Source organism: Aedes aegypti, chromosome 2 (assembly GCF_002204515.2).
Source record: "Aedes aegypti strain LVP_AGWG chromosome 2, AaegL5.0 Primary Assembly, whole genome shotgun sequence".
NCBI lineage: Eukaryota > Metazoa > Arthropoda > Insecta > Diptera > Culicidae > Aedes > Aedes aegypti.
Genome location: NC_035108.1, coordinates 434146807 through 434165968, shown reverse-complemented (window position 1 = coordinate 434165968; position 19162 = coordinate 434146807). Strand labels below are relative to the sequence as shown.

General features: G+C 39.3%; 1 protein-coding gene across 1 annotated transcript; it reads left to right on the top strand.

Annotated features, from left to right (window-relative positions):
- Positions 1-710: 710 nt before the first annotated feature.
- LOC5575578 (probable 4-coumarate--CoA ligase 1) lies at positions 711-17573 on the top strand. The gene is made up of 4 exons (XM_001662012.2): positions 711-1293; positions 16350-16475; positions 16539-17049; positions 17104-17573. Exons 1-4 carry the CDS (start codon positions 761-763, stop codon positions 17542-17544), a joined length of 1611 nt encoding a protein of 536 aa, XP_001662062.1. The 5' UTR covers positions 711-760; the 3' UTR covers positions 17545-17573.
- The last annotated feature ends 1589 nt before the right edge of the window (positions 17574-19162 follow it).

Here is a 19162-nt window from a genome sequence, read left to right as displayed (position 1 = left end):
GGTAACTAGAAAGCATGTAAAAAAGCATTTATTTAGCAATATATGCACCTTTACTGCAGGTAATTGAATGCTAACAAGCCGTGTATGCGCCTTAAATGCTACCAAAATGCAGGTTCTGGTGGGATCTACAAATACCTTGATTCATATTCCAAGCAGCATGAATTATTATTATTCAAATGAATAATTCCGTAAATACATTTCTCGCATACTCTGAGATAACGCCCTAAAAGCCATTGGTAACCATGTGTGTAGCTCGTTGTTTCTGAGCAAGTGAAGGAATAAACATCCAAACCAACATCACTGGTAGGTAGATAATGATCTTTTCTTCACCATAGAGTTGTTAAACAACGTGTAAATCCATTCAAATGCTCAGAAACAATGAGCTACACACATGGTTACCAATGGCTTTTAGGGCGAGATCATAAGTTATGCGAGATTTGATGGAGTTAGTTTCACTGACGTCGAACCAAAGAATCAAATTGCAATTATTGAACACCATTTGCTGGAAAGTAAATGATAATTTTTTTTGGAAATTTTTCAACAAATTCTCCAAAATAACTAAATTTATGGGTGTGATAAGCTTTGGACAAATTTAGTGAACGAATAATTCGTTGCTTGGTGGCACACTTGCCCCAAATTCCGCTAAGTGATTGACGAGCGTGGATGACGTCGCTTTCCTCGTCGTCGTCGTCGTCGTCGTCGTCGCTCAAGTTGTTGTCTTGCATCGCTCTCGCTATCAGTCGGTCGGTCAGTCTTCACGATGGCTTCATACGATTCCGTTCGACGTATTTGGAGCGGTTCGCGTCAACCGTGCATTTTCAACCCGGAGTGTAACTTTGGCCAGATAGTGTTGAATCTGTTGGATCGATCGTCCGATAAAGTGATCCAGATCGATGCCGATACGGGTCGGGAGATGACCCGGGCCGAGATGCGCCTACGGGTTGTGCGGGCTGCCCAGCATCTACAGAAGTTAGGCTACGGAGTTGGGGATATTGCTTCGGTAGTGGCGGTGAACAGTGAAAATTTGGCGCCCCTGGTCCTAGCGCTGCAAGTCATCGGCGTGGGTTTCAACGCTCTGGCACCGACTTTCGACGCAGAAGAAATGGCACACATGATGCGGCAAACCCAGAGCAAATTGGTGTTTTGTGACGCCGATAATTACGACACGGTGAAGGTCGCCGCCAGCAAGGCGCTCCAAGGCGATTATCGGATCTACGTGATGGAAGGCGCTCGGGAAGCTACGCTGGCGGTCGATCAGCTGTTTCAACCGACGGGAACGGAGCGCATGTTCTAGTGAGTTTGAGGTAGCGACGGGTGGAGTTATAATGTTCGTTTTTCATTTCTTTTCGTGTTCGAGTTAAGGCCCAAGTAAAAATAGAGCAAATGTCAAAAGCAGTTTTCGTCGTCAAAATCGACAAATCGAAAATAATAAACACATACAGCCTTTTAATTTTACAAATAAAACAGCTGTGTTTTTCTTCGATTTGACGATTTTAATGGCGAAAACTGCTTTTTCACTCTTGAAATTTGTTCCATTTTTACTTGGGCCTCAATGTGATATATTCTGAGCCCAAAGCAAACAAGGAAAAACAACAGGGTCAACGATATGATCAAGTGCGGATTGTGTTAAAAGTACAAGACCTATGGTACTGTTAACATAACTCGCACTTGATCATATCGGTAGGATCATAGGTAGAATAAGGTTTCATCAGGGGACTACTTCAACATAAGAAAAAAAAGTTTTATTCTATTATTCGATGTTCTATTATGATATGATTGATTATGATTTTTATTGCAATTGAAATCAAACTAATCGTATATAAAGTTAAGAGTGGTGTATATATATCAAACCTATCAACGGAACTCGTATATACGAGAACAGGATGGAAACAGTCGTATATGGAGTTAATAAATCGTAAAAATGCACAAATTTCCTCTATATTGCTTTTCAAAAATGGGAACATAATCATTGTAGTTGGTAATGATATCCAGAGCCGTAGCGTGCGGTTGGCCATGTTGGCACTTGCCAAGGGCGCCAAAATGCATTTCGCATTTGGTAAATTTAAAAACATAAATAAATAAGGACGTCTCGTAGGGTAGATGTTCCAATAGTGGAGGTACTAAGCACGATTCAACTTCGTTTAACCGCTTACAACCCAAGAAGCTCAATGAATGCATATATTTTTGTTGTAACGGGAAGTAAAGGACATTTGCTTAACGAGAAAAATCATTTCATCTTAGTAAACAAAGGCATTTTGGTGAAAAATGATGCCTCCATCTTTGGTTCACTGTTCTTTTAGTTGCGGTATATTTTTAATTTGTGTTCCTATAGTTGCGGTATTCGTTGTTTTCTTACGGGATCCTCCATTATAGGAACACTTTGCCGCAACTATTGGTACAAGCGAAGAAAAGGGTAAGCACTTTTGCTGGTATTTCATTAATTTCGAAGGAATATCAACGAGATTTTCAAACTGTTTCAGGTATCAACAAGCTAACATATCGATTGACAGTGCCCATGCAGCGCCGGTTCTGTATCAAATTCAATGAAACCAGCATAAAAGTCATTACCGCAACTATGGACCAATGCACGAGTTCATTAATATGACGTTTGAGCGGTGCCGAATTCACTGGTTGCCATGGTTCCATAAATAACACGGCACCGCTCAAACGTCAAATTGTGAACACCTAGGAACACCTTCAACAATTGGATCACTTACTCTTTTTAATATTTTCGACAGAAATTCTTTATTGTAATAATCAAAACAATTCCTAAGATTATTTTATATTTTGGATGATTTCCATAGATTAATTTCAAAATTTAACTTCAGAGTTTGTATAGTTACATACTAAATCTTTAAGTAAGTAATCTTTCTTGTATTTTCAATAGCTGGTAAAACTGGTTATGCTTATACAAGTTTTATATAAACTGTATAAACTTATGAGGATTATAGTTTTACATCATTGAGCATCAGCGAAAGTTATTGTGTAACAGATATTTTTTTCAAGCACAATCTCACTGAATCCCAGGGTGGATTCTCAGAAAATCCAGGAATATATTCACAGAACAGGTTTATCAGAGAACGAAACTCAGAGTAAGTACTTAGAAGAAAATCCTGAAGAAAAAGAGTTCTGTTTGATCTTTCGACCTTGACACTTGCTTTTGCCGGGGCGAGCAACGAGGGCGGGATCAAACATGTCGCGCGTCGGTCTCGTAAATGAAAAAGTGGCGTGATCGGTGAGTTCGGTTGAAGAAAGTGAAAAAGTGCCGCGATCGGTTAGTTCTGTTTGATCTTTCGACCTTGACACTTGCTTTTGCCGTGGCGAGCGACGAGGGCAGGATCAAACATGTCGCGCGTTGGTCTAGTAAGTGAAAAAGTGCCGCGATCGGTTAGTTCTGTTTGATCCTTCGACCTTGACGCTTGCTCCTGGGCAGTGCGTCAAGAAAGCCTGAACAGTTTTTTTTTAATTCTTTTTGGGTCGCGCGCTTATTTTTTTTTTTTCCTGAGTGCTTTTTTATAGCCGAGCAAACGAGTGAAGCCGAAAGTGGATTGTGGCTGCTCAGTCAAGGATAACGGATCAATTGGTGAGCTCGTTTCATGCTACTATTTCTAATCTATAAACTATGTATGACTGCACATTCAATCGTTACATTGGTGGGATGTAAATATGATTTTTCAATAAACTATGGATGGTTCGTCACTGTGAGTGTCGACACAGACTCTGATTCATGATTTATTTATGTTTAACTTTTTTTTTCAGAACACCTCTTATATACCTTTATTTTTGTAATTAAAAAAACTTTGAATGGTTCGACACTACAAGTGTAGACTTGCGAAAGGTTCACTTTATTCAACAAACTTTGGATGGTTCGCCACTGTAAGTGTCGGCATAAGAGTGTTCTATGATGTCCCAACCAATCGAGTTTTTTGTTTCTTTTCAAATGAGTAAAATATAATAAATGCTTTCGTCCTGACAGCTGTGAGAATGTTACATTTAGGTATTTGTTCAACAAACTTTGAATGGTTCGTCACCTCAAGTGTCGGCATAATTTTCCTTTACATAGAAATTGTTCATATCAAATGAAAATATTATATTTACGTATAAGCATGTATATATCTCACAAATCATTGTTTATCATGGTCTAATCGCTTATCAAAGTGAATCCTATGACCCAACGATCCTCCCCATTAACAAACATCCCTCCCAGTAACCTTTGTGGAGATGCAGAGGCAAACACGGTCTCCAAAAAGCAAAGGTTACACACTAACATTCCTTCCCCCAATCCCACCTGACTGCAAGGACGTGGCCGGCGCCGTTATTGACCCTGTATAAATAGAGGCACTGAATTATGCACACTGAAGAAGATTATGGCCAATCCCAGCCGAACTTCTAGTTGATTCTTTGTGCATTTTCACTGACTTCGGTCAATCACGGAATAGCAACCATTGATATGTGTAGTCAGTCTAAGCTAAGCTAAGCTAAGCTAGAAGAAAATCCTGAAGAAAAAGTTAGAAGCGGATGGACCTGGTATAGCGGTTAAAACACATGGCGAGGACCTCGGATTCAATCCAATTCCCGAGATAGTTACTTATGACAAAAAGGTTATAGAGAAGACTTCCTTCGAAAGGGAAATAAAGCCGTTAGTCCCGAGATGAACTAGCCCTGAGCTAAAAATCTCGTTAATAAACATAAAAAAGTTGATTGTACTTAAACCCGTTTTAACGACTATTAAAATCAAGTTTATTCATACTTAGAAGATGATGTCCGGCCATTTGGCCGAACGCCATTTGACCGAATGCCATCTGGCCGAACGGGTCGTTTGGCTGAATGCCATGTAGTCGAACTACGAACAAAAAAAAAATAGCTACAACGCTAATGTGTAGGATTCATAAATGTGGCCCAATGTTGATCGGCTAATCAATTGGTTGATTTTAATGATGTGACGGTACGTAATGTTTGTCACTATATAAGAGCTGATGATGAAAAAATGATAAAATAGACCCGTTAATTCAGGACGAATTTGTGAACTCCACACATCGCGTCAAGTCTCTAATCTGATGATTGGTTCGTCTCTGGGTTACCAACGATTGTGATTTCATCAGAATTTTTTTCTTCTTTCAAACATAAGCTAGTTTTTCGAGTTATACTGGTTTCATTATTATCGGCAACACTTTAGCTTATATTTAAATGGGAATTTTACCTTCTTTAAATCATCGGCAGTTCTTTGTAGTTGTACTGATAAACTAATGATTATATGCATTACATTTGCTAAATTTTCATAAGATTTTTGCTTCTTTTGATCGTAGGCTATTCATTCAAAAGAGAAAAGTATTTTTCATAGCAATTGGAATTAAGGCTTATAAATTCTTCTCCAAGATTACGATTTCAACACAGAACAGAACTACCGTTTTGATTCATTTTACGGACACAGGCCTTAAGGCCTCAGTGAAGCATTACTCATCAAAGCATATCAAATAAATCATTCTGCATTGGACAGTTTCACAAAAATCAAAATGTCTGGGATTCAACCAGTCACCCCCTAGTCCTAGTTGCAATACTAAAACAAACTACCAGGCAAATTTTCATCCAATTTGGAGAAGATTTGGAGGTGCCTCAAATCGAATTTGTGTTTATTGGCTATTTTTAACATTCAAAAAATTCTTACAAGAATTTTGAAAAAGTTACCCCGTTTTACGGTACATGTTTTTTCCGAGATACAACCGCCAAGTTGACGTTGTATAACGTAAGCTTCATCTATTTCCTGGCTTGAGACCGGCATAAACTCATGAAATATTTCTACTGATAAAAATCCAATCAATGTTCATATTATTTGTTGCATGTCAATTATGACCTATTATGGACATTGTGTGTTAGCACACAAAATCTGTGGTGTAAGTTTGGTTCGGTTAACACTTCAAAACCGATACACTCGGTAGATGGAAGAAGAAGCATAAGCGGTAACTCTTGCTTCCCAAACAAATATTCCGGTCGAACGTTAGGTCCACGCATGATCCACTAAGATTGGTTGCTTTAGTAGGTTCCGAATCCGGTTTGAGGTTGAGGTACTTCTCCATGAAGTTCGCGAGCTCCATGTTCTCCTTTTTGCTCAAATCGATGTTAAAGTTGCCAGTCACGATGATTGACATGATCTCCTTTTGATACTCGAAGAAGTTCCACACCATGAAGAACTTCATCTGCTTCGTCGTGGTATCCGGGGAAATGTAGAGGCAAATCTGCGATTCCAGAGCTCAGCCGTCATGGTCCTGCAGGAAGCGAGTGGCATATCTGATCGGTTTGTTTAAGGATACCAACCTGTGCGCGATCCACGCCAAGCGTGTCAGCATCATACCGAAGGACATCCAACTGACTCGTCGTATCCGTGGAGAACGCGCTTAAATTGAATTGCAGCACAATTTCAAACAAAACGGGTCACAACTATGCATTCGATGTAAAAGAGTTACAACCAGAGACACTTCATCTATAGCTAATAATTGATAAATTAAAATGTTTATCAATAATAGTTTTGGTTGATTAGTTTTCTAGTTAGCTGTTGCTGATTAGTTTTAGCTCTTTGTTTGACAAATTGATACTCTGATCGCTCTAGCATGCATTTGCATGTAGGTAGCGACGACGACAACGGAATTATTCAAAGTAAGGAAAGTTTGAAAGGATGCTTAAAATATATCCCCGATCCCGATTTCATCTTCTAAACTCGTACCAATTAGCTCATACGGTTGAAATAATTAAATTTCTGTTAGATATCAGGTATTTCCTTAAAAAATTGCCTACATTTAGGCGTTTTTATCACAATTCTTGAAATTAACTATTCATTATTTCTTTACATATTGCATTATTAAGAATTTTGCCAGCATATTCGGATTCAGGGAGCTCATATTCATTATGTAGAGTTGTTTAAAAAAATAACAATAATCGCATTGACAAGTGATCGATTTCACCCCGAAATGGGATTCCCCGATTTTCTGTTTACTGGATGATTTTTAGCACTAAAGCCACATTTGTTATAAAATTTTGGCACATGAGCCAAAGAGGCTGACCGTCGTACTTGTATTCAGTTGTTTGGCATTTTCAACATGGTTGAAAACAGACAAGAAAAAACATGAAAAATTATCAATTTCACCCGACATTACGGTACCGTAAAACGGGGTATCTTTGATAATGCGGGTAACTTTGATAGTGCGTAACCCACCACATACTAAACGAAATATCATAATTTCTGTTAATCAGTTAAGCAAAACGAATGCAAAACTAAAGAATATTGGTATGACACTTCATGTACGAGCGGTTTTCATTTGAATCAAAAACATTTGAAGCTTTTTATACGAATATTAAAAATTGACACAATTTTCGCATTTTCGAAGGGCTTACAAACAATCTGTTCTACGATCACTATTTGATGTAGTTTTGAATAGTTGGCCACTCATATTTGGCAGCCTAGTTATCATAGAACTTGAATACGGTCTCAAATCTCTTAGCGAAAAGCATTTTCACAAACTGGGACCATTTTTGTAATCTAAGTCAGAAATTTCCATATAACGTTAAACGCCTATATGTATGCAATGCCCTACAAATGTTCGTAAATCATTCAATTTTGTTCGATTCATACTCCATTATCAAAGTTACCCCAAAACAGAAAACCGACTTTCGATTATATGAAAAATTATATATCCATTCAGAATAAATCTTTCGGCAATCTATCGACTGCAATCGATAGCTAGGATGCCAGTACTTGTTTTAAAAATATAAATTATAATTCTTTGAAACAGCATGCATAAATATTCAAGTTTTCTTCGAAAAAACTATCAAAGTTACCCCGTTTTACGGTACATGTAAACTTCAAAACGTCAAAACCTTATAACAGCAAGAAAAATGTGCTTTTATATGAAAAATAAGACATGCCTCGATATTTACCAATTTTTCAATAGTTTAATCATGAAAATCAATAGTTTTCATTATTTGAGTAGATTCGTAGAAAAATTTCCAATCTATTGGTGCAAGAATCTTGAAAATTAATGCGGGCGTTAGTAAGTTATTAACAGTCAAAATCTAACCACTTTTCGTGACGCGAGCGATTTTTCGTTTTTCGAAATTGTACCCCAGTATGTTGCCGTAAGACGTTATCCAACGTCAAAACGAAAATCAAAATAAATACAACTAGTTGAACGTATTATTACTACTTTACAACTTTTGAGAACACTGTATGCCGATTAGAGATGGTTTTGACCTCATTAAATTGATTTCTTTTCATTAAAGTACCTGTAAAACATACATTTCTCTACAGTTTTTGTTCTACGAGATTCTTAACCTCATACCTAATCATAAAAATTCAACCGTAGTATTATTCCTTTGTCATTTCTGAACATTATTGTAGTACATCATATTTGTATCCGAATTACAGATAAATTGTATAAAATCATCGGAAATACGACATTCCTCATTCCCCTGCATTTAGAGCTGCTGCCAAATGGCGCAATTTCTGACATGCAGAGCCGTAGCGTGGCCTCCTGGCGCCCTTGGCGAACTGCCCTTTGAGCGCCCCTTATTCAAAGCTTTTGTTTTTCAGGTTTACGTGAAATGTCATGAAATTTTCAAGAGTTCAGGAATTTCTGTAAGAATTATCCTTCAAAATAAAAAAGTGCCATGATAAAGCACAAGTAATACTAAAACATTAGCTACAAATTACCATACAAAATGTTTCAAAACTCTTTTAGATGTAAACTGTCTGAATTGCCGGAGGTCCTTGGAGATAAAAAAAAAAAACAAATGAATTTACTGCTTATATGGCCAGAGACTAATTTGAAGAAACTACTGGTCTAGAATGTGCATTTGTTGAAAATTCAGTAACATTCATACTCCTGTAAAGTTAATTGTAGACATTGTTGATTTCATCATTTCTCTATAAAGGAGAATACGTATATATCTGAAAAGAAAAGTAATCGCCTATCTCGATGCGTTGGAAATTGCTTGCAAGAAATGGTCAAGAAAATTAATTTTCTTTTATTGCAATATGCAGTTAAAAATAAATGTCATTTGTAGAAAACTTCTTGACCATTTCTTTCAAAAAAAGTTTAGCTTTTCTTGGGCAAAATAGCATACTTAGCTTAAGCTTGACTTTAACTCAGGCCTTTACGGGTAAATAAACGACAAAAAAAGAATTAAATAGCATATATTGTCAGTCAATACAATCAATGTTACGAAAAGTTCTGTACGGATTTAAACTTTATCGGTCAGTTCAGATAATTGTTTTGGAGAAACAAAACAATTTTTCTGTTGTTACAAAAAATATTCCATTGTTTCCCACTCTTGCTTTAATTTCAATATTATACAAATTTTCTGATAATCCTTGTCCGGATTCTGTGATAATTGCGCGCTGGTTTGAATCAAAAATTTCGTTAAGATTGCAAATCTGAGCTGAACTCTGTCCGGGACACGCCTAGTACTCTTATATGATATGAGTTATGCATTATTAGTCTGCCCACTTCTTTTGAATTATGTTCCGAGTTCCATTTCACAATTATGTTAAATGCTACTATTTTAACTAGGTACCAGTTGACATAATCTACATCATAGTTTCCCAAACTTTTTCGGATACACAATACACCTAGCGATCAGAAATATTCCTTGCGACCTACCAGGGAAAATGTGAGTTATGAATTTTTCATTAAAATTTTAGTGGCAATTCGTTACTGTACGAGAATGTTGTCCGATATTTTGAAACACGTGCCCCAAATTTGTTTGAAACGACAAAATTCGCGAAAATTTTAACAGTTCAAAGTCATTAGTTTTTATTTTTCTGAATATTATAAACGTCAAAATAATCATTCTGAGGGTGAAATCAGAATAAACTATTTTTGAAATGACGGTAAATGGATTTTAGATAAAAACCATAACTATTTGAACCTAAGGCAAATATTTTTATACTACAAACAAAATCGAACTGCCTAGGTTTCTAAATATAAAAATAAATCTCTTCATACCACAACTTTTGTTAGAAATTAACGCAGTTAGATTTTTTCGTCAAAAACAATAAATTATATTTTGCCATGTTTCAAATTTTAGCAAAAAAGTGTCAGTTAGTAAAAATCCACTAAACATAATGCTTTTTGTAAAATATCATTGAAATAATCTCCAAAATTTCAGTAAAAATTAGCGGTATTTGAAACAGGAATTTATTTTTACTTTAATATTCCATCTGCAGTAGCATCAACGTGAAATAATTGATCATATTATAGCAATTCAATTTGGATTTCATAAGTGTGATTAGTTTCTAACAATTGTCTTTGGCAGTTATTGGTCCAATAATTGACCATTTTTCATAATATTCTTTCGGATGTTTTAGATTTAGATAATTTCAAGCAACTTTAAAATTAACAATTTAAAAGTATCAATCATTAAAGCCAAGACTGATCCAAGGCTTGTTCACCAGAATAAATTCATGAAAATAATAACTAAGAACAGTTTGATATGGTAGACTTTCGTTGAACGTTAAAAATAATTTAAAACTAATTTTTTTTAACGACCAACCAGAGGCCAGCTAACAACCCCCGGGGGGTGTAGCGACCCACAGTTTGGGAAACTATGATCTACATATTCCTTTTGTGAATGTTTTTACAAAGGCACCGTGCTTAAGCTAAGGATTTTTATTAATAAGTCCATTCCCGACTAGAGGCTTATAACAAAAATATAATAAAATTTTATCAGAATATGATATGCATATCATATTATGATATAATTTTGTTAGGCTCCGTTCTCCATAGAACATAATAAAACAGAAATATAACATAATGTGTTTTATTTCCCTTTAAGATATTTTTTTTATTCATTTTTAACAACTTTATAACAAAATAAATAGATAGTTATGCATTTCAATAATATACAATATTATCGTATATCGAACAGTATTATAATTTTGATACTTTGTATCAAACATTATAACTTGGTTTGATATGTTTTTGATAGAATTAAAACATATTTTGTTATATTTATGTTACTATTCATACACTTTTTGTTATAATTTTTTTTTTTACAACATCCTGCATCAAGTTTGTAACAACCTATGTTCGAAAAAAACTTATAACATAATAACATATGCTGATATAATTTTGTTATGTACCCTTAGTCGGGTCATCCTTCGCCGCCACACACCGTTCTCCTGCACACCGCCGAAGATCGTCCTAAGCACCCGACGTTCGAAGACTCCAAGTGCTTGCAGGTCCTCCTCGAGCATCGTCCACGTTTCATGCCCGTAGAGGACTATCGGCCTTATGAGCGTTTTGTACATGGTACATTTGGTGCGGGCGTGAATCTTTTTTGACCGCAGCTTCTTCTGGAGGCCATAGTAGGCCCGACTTCCACTGATGATGCGCCTCCGTATTTCACGGCTAACGTTATTGTCAGCCGTCAGCAAGGATCCAAGGTAGACGAACTCGTCGACCACCTCGAACGTATCCCCGTCTATCGTAACACTGCTACCTAGGCGAGCCCTTTCGCGCTCGGCCCCACCAGCTAGCATGTACTTTGTCTTGGCCGCATTCACCACCAGTCCAACTTTTGCTGCCTCGCGTTTCAGGCGGGTGTACAGGTCTGCCACCTTTTCAAATGTTCGGCCGACGATGTCCATATCATCCGCGAAGCAAACAAATTGACTGGATCTCGTAAAAATCGTACCCCGGCTGTTAAGCCCGGCTCTCCGCATAACACCTTCTAGCGCAATATTGAAAAACGGGCACGAAAGTCCATCACCTTGCCGTAGTCCCCGGTGGGATCCAAACAAACTAGAGTGTTCGCCTGAAACCTTCACATAATTTTGCACACCTTCCATCGTCGCTCTTATCAGTCTCGTGAGCTTCCCGGAAAAGCTGTTCTCGTCCATGATTTTCCATAGCTCTACGCGGTCGATACTGTCGTATGCCGCCTTGAAATCGATGAAAAGGTGATGCGTTGGGACCTGGTATTCACGACATTTTTGGAGGATTTGCCGTACAGTAAAGATCTGGTCCGTTGTCGATCGGCCGTCAACGAAGCCGGCTTGATAACTTCCCACGAACTCGTTTACTACAGGTGACAGACGACGGAAGATGATCTGGGATAATACTTTGTAGGCCGCATTTAGAATGGTGATCGCTCGAAAGTTCTCACAATCTAACTTGTCGCCTTTCTTGTAGATAGGGCAGATTACCCCTTCCTTCCACTCCTCCGGTAGCTGTTCTGTTTCCCAAATTGTGCCTATCATCCGGTGCAAACAAATGGCCAGCCTCTCCGGGCCCATCTTTATGAGTTCAGCTCCGATACCATCCTTACCAGCAGCTTTATTGTTCTTGAGCTGGTGAATGGCATCCTTAACCTCCCTCAAAGTGGGGGCTGGTTGGTTTCCATCTTCCGCAGTACTGACGAAGGCATTTCCTCCGTTGTCCCGTCCTTCATTGCCTGTGCTCTCAGCACCATTCAGATGCTCGTCGAAGTGCTGCTTCCACCTTTCGATCACCTCACGCTCGTCCGTCAGAATGCTCCCATCCTTATCCCTGCACATCTCGGCTCGCGGCACGAAGCCGTTGCGGGATGCGTTGAGCTTCTGATAGAACCTACGCGTTTCCTGAGACCGGAACAGCTGTTCCATCTCCTCGCACTCCGTCTCCTCCAGGCGGCGTTTTTTCTCCCGAAAGAGGCGGGTCTGCTGTTGCCGTTTCCGTTTATAGCGTTCCACGTTCTGCCGGGTCCCTTGCTGCAGCATGACCGCCCGCGCTGCATTCTTCTCCTTCAAAACCTCCTGGCACTCCTCGTCGAACCAATCGTTCCGTCGACTCCGTCCTACGTACCCGACGTTGCTCTCAGCTGCATCGTTGATGGCTGCTTTTACTGTTCTCCAGCAGTCCTCAAGAGGGGCTTTGTCCAGCTCACCCTCTTCCGGTAATGCAGCCTCGAGTTGCTGCGCGTATGCCGCTGCGACATCCGGTTGCTTGAGCCGCTCTAGGTCATACCGGGGCGGCCGTCGGTACCGTACGTTGTTAACGACGGAGAGTTTTGGGCGCAGTTTGACCATCACCAGATAGTGGTCAGAGTCGATGTTAGCGCCACGATAGGTCCTGACGTCGATAATGTCGGAGAAGTGCCGACCATCAATCAGAACGTGGTCGATTTGCGATTCTGTCTGCTGTGGTGATCTCCAGGTGTATCGGTACGGAAGGCTGTGCTGGAAGTAGGTGCTACGAATGGCCATATTTTTGGAGGCGGCAAAATCAACTAGTCGTAGGCCGTTTTCGTTCGTCAGCCGGTGGGCGCTGAACTTTCCAATCGTCGGTCTGAATTCCTCCTCCTGGCCAACCTGAGCGTTTAGATCTCCTATGATGATTTTGACGTCGTCGCTTGGGCAGCTGTCGTACTCGCGTTCGAACTGCGCGTAAAAAGCGTCTTTATCATCATCAGTGCTTCCGGAGTGAGGGCTGTGCACGTTTATTATGCTGAAGTTGAAGAACCGGCCTTTGATCCTCAACTTGCACATTCTCTCATTGATCGGCCACCACCCGATCACGCGCCTCTGCATATCACCCATCACTATAAAAGCTGTTCCCAGCTCATGTGTATTGCCGCAGCTCTGGTAGATGGTATGGTTACCTCTAAACGTTCGCACCATTGATCCCTTCCAACACACTTCCTGCAACGCTACGATGCCGAATCCACGGTCTTTCAGCACGTCGGCGAGTATGCGTGTGCTCCCGATGAAGTTGAGAGATTTACAGTTCCACGTACCGAGCTTCCAATCGCTAGTCCCTTTACGTCGCTGTGGTCTTCGCCGATTGTCCCGGTTCGTATTCTCTCGTTGATTATTCGTTGCTTGATTTTTTTACGGCTGGCTTGCAGGGCCTGACACCAACCCCCTAGATTTCCGGAGGACCATTCCCCCTAAATGTTCGGAGGACCATAGTGCGCAGTTTAGCTTAGAGTCCTTCTCTGGCACTCGGACGATGATCAGCCGCCCCTGACATGGGGAACAGACGCTGTTGTGAGCCGCTCCTAACATGGAGTACAGACGCTCAAGGTTTGCAGAAGCAAAAGCAAACCCCCCCTTCCCTGTCAGCATACGACCAAAGTTCCCACCGGGGGTTGGTTACCCGATCTTCCCTAAGGTTACTCGTACCCCGGCCAGTACCGCGAGGAGGTAGGGATAGGAGTTGCTGGGCAAGAGGCTAAGGACCGCACAAAGGGGTCTATTTTATTCCTTCAGGTACGCGAGGTACCAATGGTACGCCATGCCCAGCCATTTACCAACCAACTCATATACTTATAAACGACTAAAAAGTTCAGAACAAGTTCGTATCGAACATTTCTATGATAGACATTATTCTATATCACCAACTCAAATGAACTTTATGTGAAATGATGTTCGGTTTATCACTTAAAAAGTGAGCTGCCTAAGCCAAAACATGCCCTTATATTTAAACTTTTGGTTACTTGGGTTAATCTTATGGAGATACTTCTGAGTACTCTACAGGACTTATTCCAAGAAACTTTTAGAAAATCACTTTAAAGAAATTTACTCTGAATTATTCTAGGAGCTGTTTTTCTAGTAGGGGTGATCGGGACAATATCGGCCGCCTAAGGAAAACGGCATGGAATGCATGGAAAAACAGCAAAAATTATGATTTAAATGCAAGTGACTTGTACTATAAAATGTTATCTTCCATGTTACGTCGATAATTAATATTACCATCAACTTGCAAATTATTTCAGGAACTTTTTGGAAAACAATGTTTTTCTACGTGGTCATCAACCATTAGGGGCATTATGAGCCACCCTACGGGGCAGTATGAGCCACCTCATTCAATCGAATGGTTTTTATTTAAAACAGTATAGAGAAGAGTTAGTGGTAAAGAGTACATTATTGCAAAGGAAATTGTATTAGCTTTGCTTGAAATAATTGATTATAGCGGCTTATTTTCAAGGATACATAATACACAGTAAATAGACCATGTTATACTAGTACTAAATTGCTATACTTGGTTCAACGTATTTTCTAGCAAAGTATTCCACTTGTAATGGTGCATAAAGATGACTATGCAGTAAAAAAATAATCTGGTATATTTAGGTAATGCATTTTTATGTTCAAAACATCGTTTGTTTTTCTTAAATCTAGGTGGCTCATTTTGCCCCGCCCCTAAATCTTAAAAATAATATATTGTTTTTCAATAATTTTGTTTACGAACAAATCTAATTTTGCTCACGAACTGTTCATTATGATCAGAAGTATCAATGGATTGGTAAAATTTATCAGAATTATAAATATAATTGTCTTATAGGCTTAACTAAAAACTGCCAAAATTATAAGCTTTTCATGACGAAGGACAAATTTGTACATTTTTGTAAATATCTTGAGTGTTCAAACGAATATTCTTACGGTTTTTATTGTGGTGGCTATTTGCGGCATCCTTTAGCAGATCATAATGACACTAGACATTAAAACACTGTTTTTAAGGTCAAAACCGGGGTGACTCATATTGCCCCGTATGTTCATATTGCCCCCATTGCCCCTATCCCTTCTGAACTGTTTCTAGGATTCCTGCAGAAGATGTGATTCGCCCTTCAAGTGCGTGGGAAAAATATCGCCCATAATTCCTATCATATATGAAACTGCCCAAAACTGACCACAATGATCTAGGACGGTTAAGGCGTTAATGTACATGTTTTGGTTTAGGCGTTAATACATAATGTTTTTTTAACACACCGAGGACTGAGCCTCAAAAACAGTTGGAACGGTTAATTCAACCCACAATATCGCAGCTACCCTAAACCCGATTTACAAAATTTTGGCACCTACACAAATGTATATAATAGGCATTAATAGACTTCCAAATTCATGTGAAATATTCGAAATTATTTTAGAATATTTTGTTTGATTTGTAGTACTGAAAACACCGGAACAAAACCTAATAAATGAAGTTTAGCGATTTTACGCACACAACTTGAAGTTTATTGCGATAACCTATAGATTTTTTACTAGTATGATATTCGTATGGATATAATCAAACAATTAGCATTTAGTTTTTGATTATTAGCCATTTAAGGAACTATAGTTTATTCACAAAACTGTAGAATATAGAGAAAATACATTTCTAACTATTGCTTGAAATTTATCGCGATGATCTATACACTTTATGCGGCCCATTAGGTGTACATGGAACATTTTCCCATTGTAAGGTGAACACAAATACTTTGTGTATTGAAACACTTCATACTAATTGTTTGGTCTTCATTTCAACATATATTTCCTAATCTTAGGGAAAAGCTTAGGGAAACACAACGGTTTTACCCGGTTTATTCTTATTATCTCATTCCAGCCCTCGATATCTTGGAGATTCGTACAAATTGATCGCTAACATTACGTGTTCATCGGGAACAACCGGTCTTCCGAAGGGCGTCTGCAACTCTCATGCTCAAACGATATCCTGTTTTTGCAAAGTTGTGTAAGTTTTCGAACTACGATTCGTATTCCCAGCAATCTGTAGTCATCGCCTATTTCATTGCAGTAACCTTTCCGACGAAATATGCCTGAACTTCAGCACCCTCTACTGGGGCACCGGAGTCTACGTGCTGAACATGTCGGTCATGAACAACACCACCCGGCTCATAACGCGACGACCGTTTTCGGTGGATTTATTCTACGAACTGATCGCAAAGTATCCCATCAAATTCCTTTACACTCCGGCCTCGTACGCATTGGGCATAACGAGTGATCCACGGGCCAAACAGTCGAATCTTTCCAGTATTAAAGTTTGGGCTCTGGGAGCTTCGAATGTTTCCGAGAGTATTCGCGACGCGGTGGATGAGCTGTTGAAACCGTCGGGTGGGCGATCCTACAATTTCTACGGGACGTCCGAGAGTGGATTTCTGGCAGCCGATTTCATGAGACGGAAAGCAAATGCTGTCGGACAAGTGGCAACCAACATGCAGGTGCGAATAGTTGACGAGGATGGGCAACCGCTTCAGGTGGGCGAGATCGGGGAACTGGTGATAAAGTCGATTGGTATTCCATTTTTGGTGAGTTGGGTGAAGTTGTTCAAAGACATGAGTGAATGAACGAATCTTTCGTAGGGTTACTACAAAAATGAAGAAGCGTCCCGAGAAGCCCTAGACAAGGAAGGGTGGTTCCGCACTGGCGATATTGGATACTTCGACGAGGAAGGTTATCTCTATTTGGTTGATCGGAAGAAAGACATTCTGAAGTACATGGGCAACCAGGTGTCTCCATCTGAGGTCGAAGCAGTAATTCAACAAATGGCGGGAGTACAACTGGTTTGCGTGACGGGAGTTCCAAATACAACCGGAACGTCCGATTTGGTGACGGCAGTTATTGTGAAAGATTCGAGTTACCAGTTAACAGCAGAGGAAGTGATGCAACATGTAGCGAAGAATTTAAGTGATCCCAAGCATTTGCGAGGAGGTGTCTTTTTCGTGGAACAACTCCCAATGACGTCCAATGGAAAGGTTGTTAGGAGGAAAGTGCGAGATATTATTCTAGATAAGCTTTCTTGAAAATAAATAAATATTGTAATCTTCTACAATCTTCTTTTTCTTTATTAGGATAGAAGCACCGATTTTCACCAGCCTAAGAGAACATATTTTTTAAATATATAAGAAGCACACGTACTCCAAATGCGTTAATTTCCTTGTATATATATTTTATGAAAACTATCACAATTGATCAGATACCATTTTTTTACAATCCTGCCAATTTAATTGCTTTGAAAATAGTTCTACGTACGATGCTTGGCATTAAAGTCACCAATGACAAAAAATTGGCTTATTTCGATTTAATTTCCGCAAATCACTATGAAGCAAATTTACTTGCTGCCCAGTGCATTGGAAAGGCAAAAAGGCAGCTATGATAGTATATTTACCAATCTGTGTTTCAACGGAAACACCCAAAGTTTCAAAAGCTTCGGTCTCAAAACACGAAAAGTGTTGATGTTTTATATGCCTATAAATGATGATAGCAACTCCACCACATGCGATTAACAAAAAAGTTTGGATCTCTTTTGAGTTTTTATCCAGGTTTTAAATAAGTTTTAGTACGAACTGTTTATTACTATTATAGTTATTAGCTGTTAGAAAATTAAACAACTCGTCTTCTTTACCATTCAAAGAAAGAGCAGGCGGCCTTCTGATACTCAATAATTGAGTTCCAATGGAAAGATTGTTAGGATGAAAGTGCGATATATGATTGTATATAAGTATCTTAAAAAGTGAATAAATATTAGTTACAGTCGAAACACAGTGCAACATCCGAACAAAAAAAATCCTCCCCTAACAATGTGATAAGCTAGCCGGGCAACACGGAAAAGTCATCGCGAGCTAGTAAGCTGACGAGTGGCTCGAAAAACCCAGCGCATAATAAATTGAGCAAACATACCAGATGAGTTATTAAACTTTCGCTGATGAATAATTTAGCACTTGAGCAATGTGAAAAGTTAGAAGTTATTTTCCCGCGTTGTCCTGTCATATAGAATCATATCGTGCCTTTCTGGTGGGTGGTTGGTTCAGAACCGTTGTCGTCATACTGCGGGATAGTAGCTAGTGCAACTTTCCATTTTTTTTTCGCAACCGCCAACCGACCAATGGCGCTGCTGCACTTTTCCTGCCCACAGAGTTTGCGTTTCACTTTCTGCCAGTTTGGGTTCGGTGGCACACTGAGGGAACCATATTTCCGGAGACTTTGGCTGCAGCCATTTCCTGGCTTTCTTCGGCTTTCACCGAGTTAGTGTAAGTTGCTCGCATCGGAGAACAGCTGGGTCCTGTCCCGTCCTAGCCTCACCTAGTTCGCCATTCCAGTAACCGTCTCACAGTGGTCCAAAAAGCAGATTTATGCGGGAAGAGTGAAACTTAAGACGATCTTCAACAAAATTGTTCATATTGGTAAAGTCTTCTGTTTGGTGGAATTCGAAATAAGGATGGTCCACATTTTCATAGAAATGAAGAAGTCAATTTTTTTATTTGTATAAATTACAGTATACGTGCTTTGGCAAAGTTGTAGACCATTGAATTTCAAGCAACTTTGCTAAAAAGTCAACGACTTTTTTTCGTCTTTCCCTTTGCTCCCCTTTTCTGGAGAAGAAGGCGTTTGTTCCAGGGGAAAGGGTGGAAAAATTAACCC

Coding starts and splice junctions, on each gene's coding strand:
- LOC5575578 (XM_001662012.2), top strand. CDS start 761: ATGGCTTCATACGATTCCGTTCGACGTATTTGGAGCGGTTCGCGTCAA. Junction 1,294..16,349: donor GGAACGGAGCGCATGTTCTA/GTGAGTTTGAGG, acceptor ATCTCATTCCAG/CCCTCGATATCTTGGAGATT. Junction 16,476..16,538: donor TCCTGTTTTTGCAAAGTTGT/GTAAGTTTTCGA, acceptor ATTTCATTGCAG/TAACCTTTCCGACGAAATAT.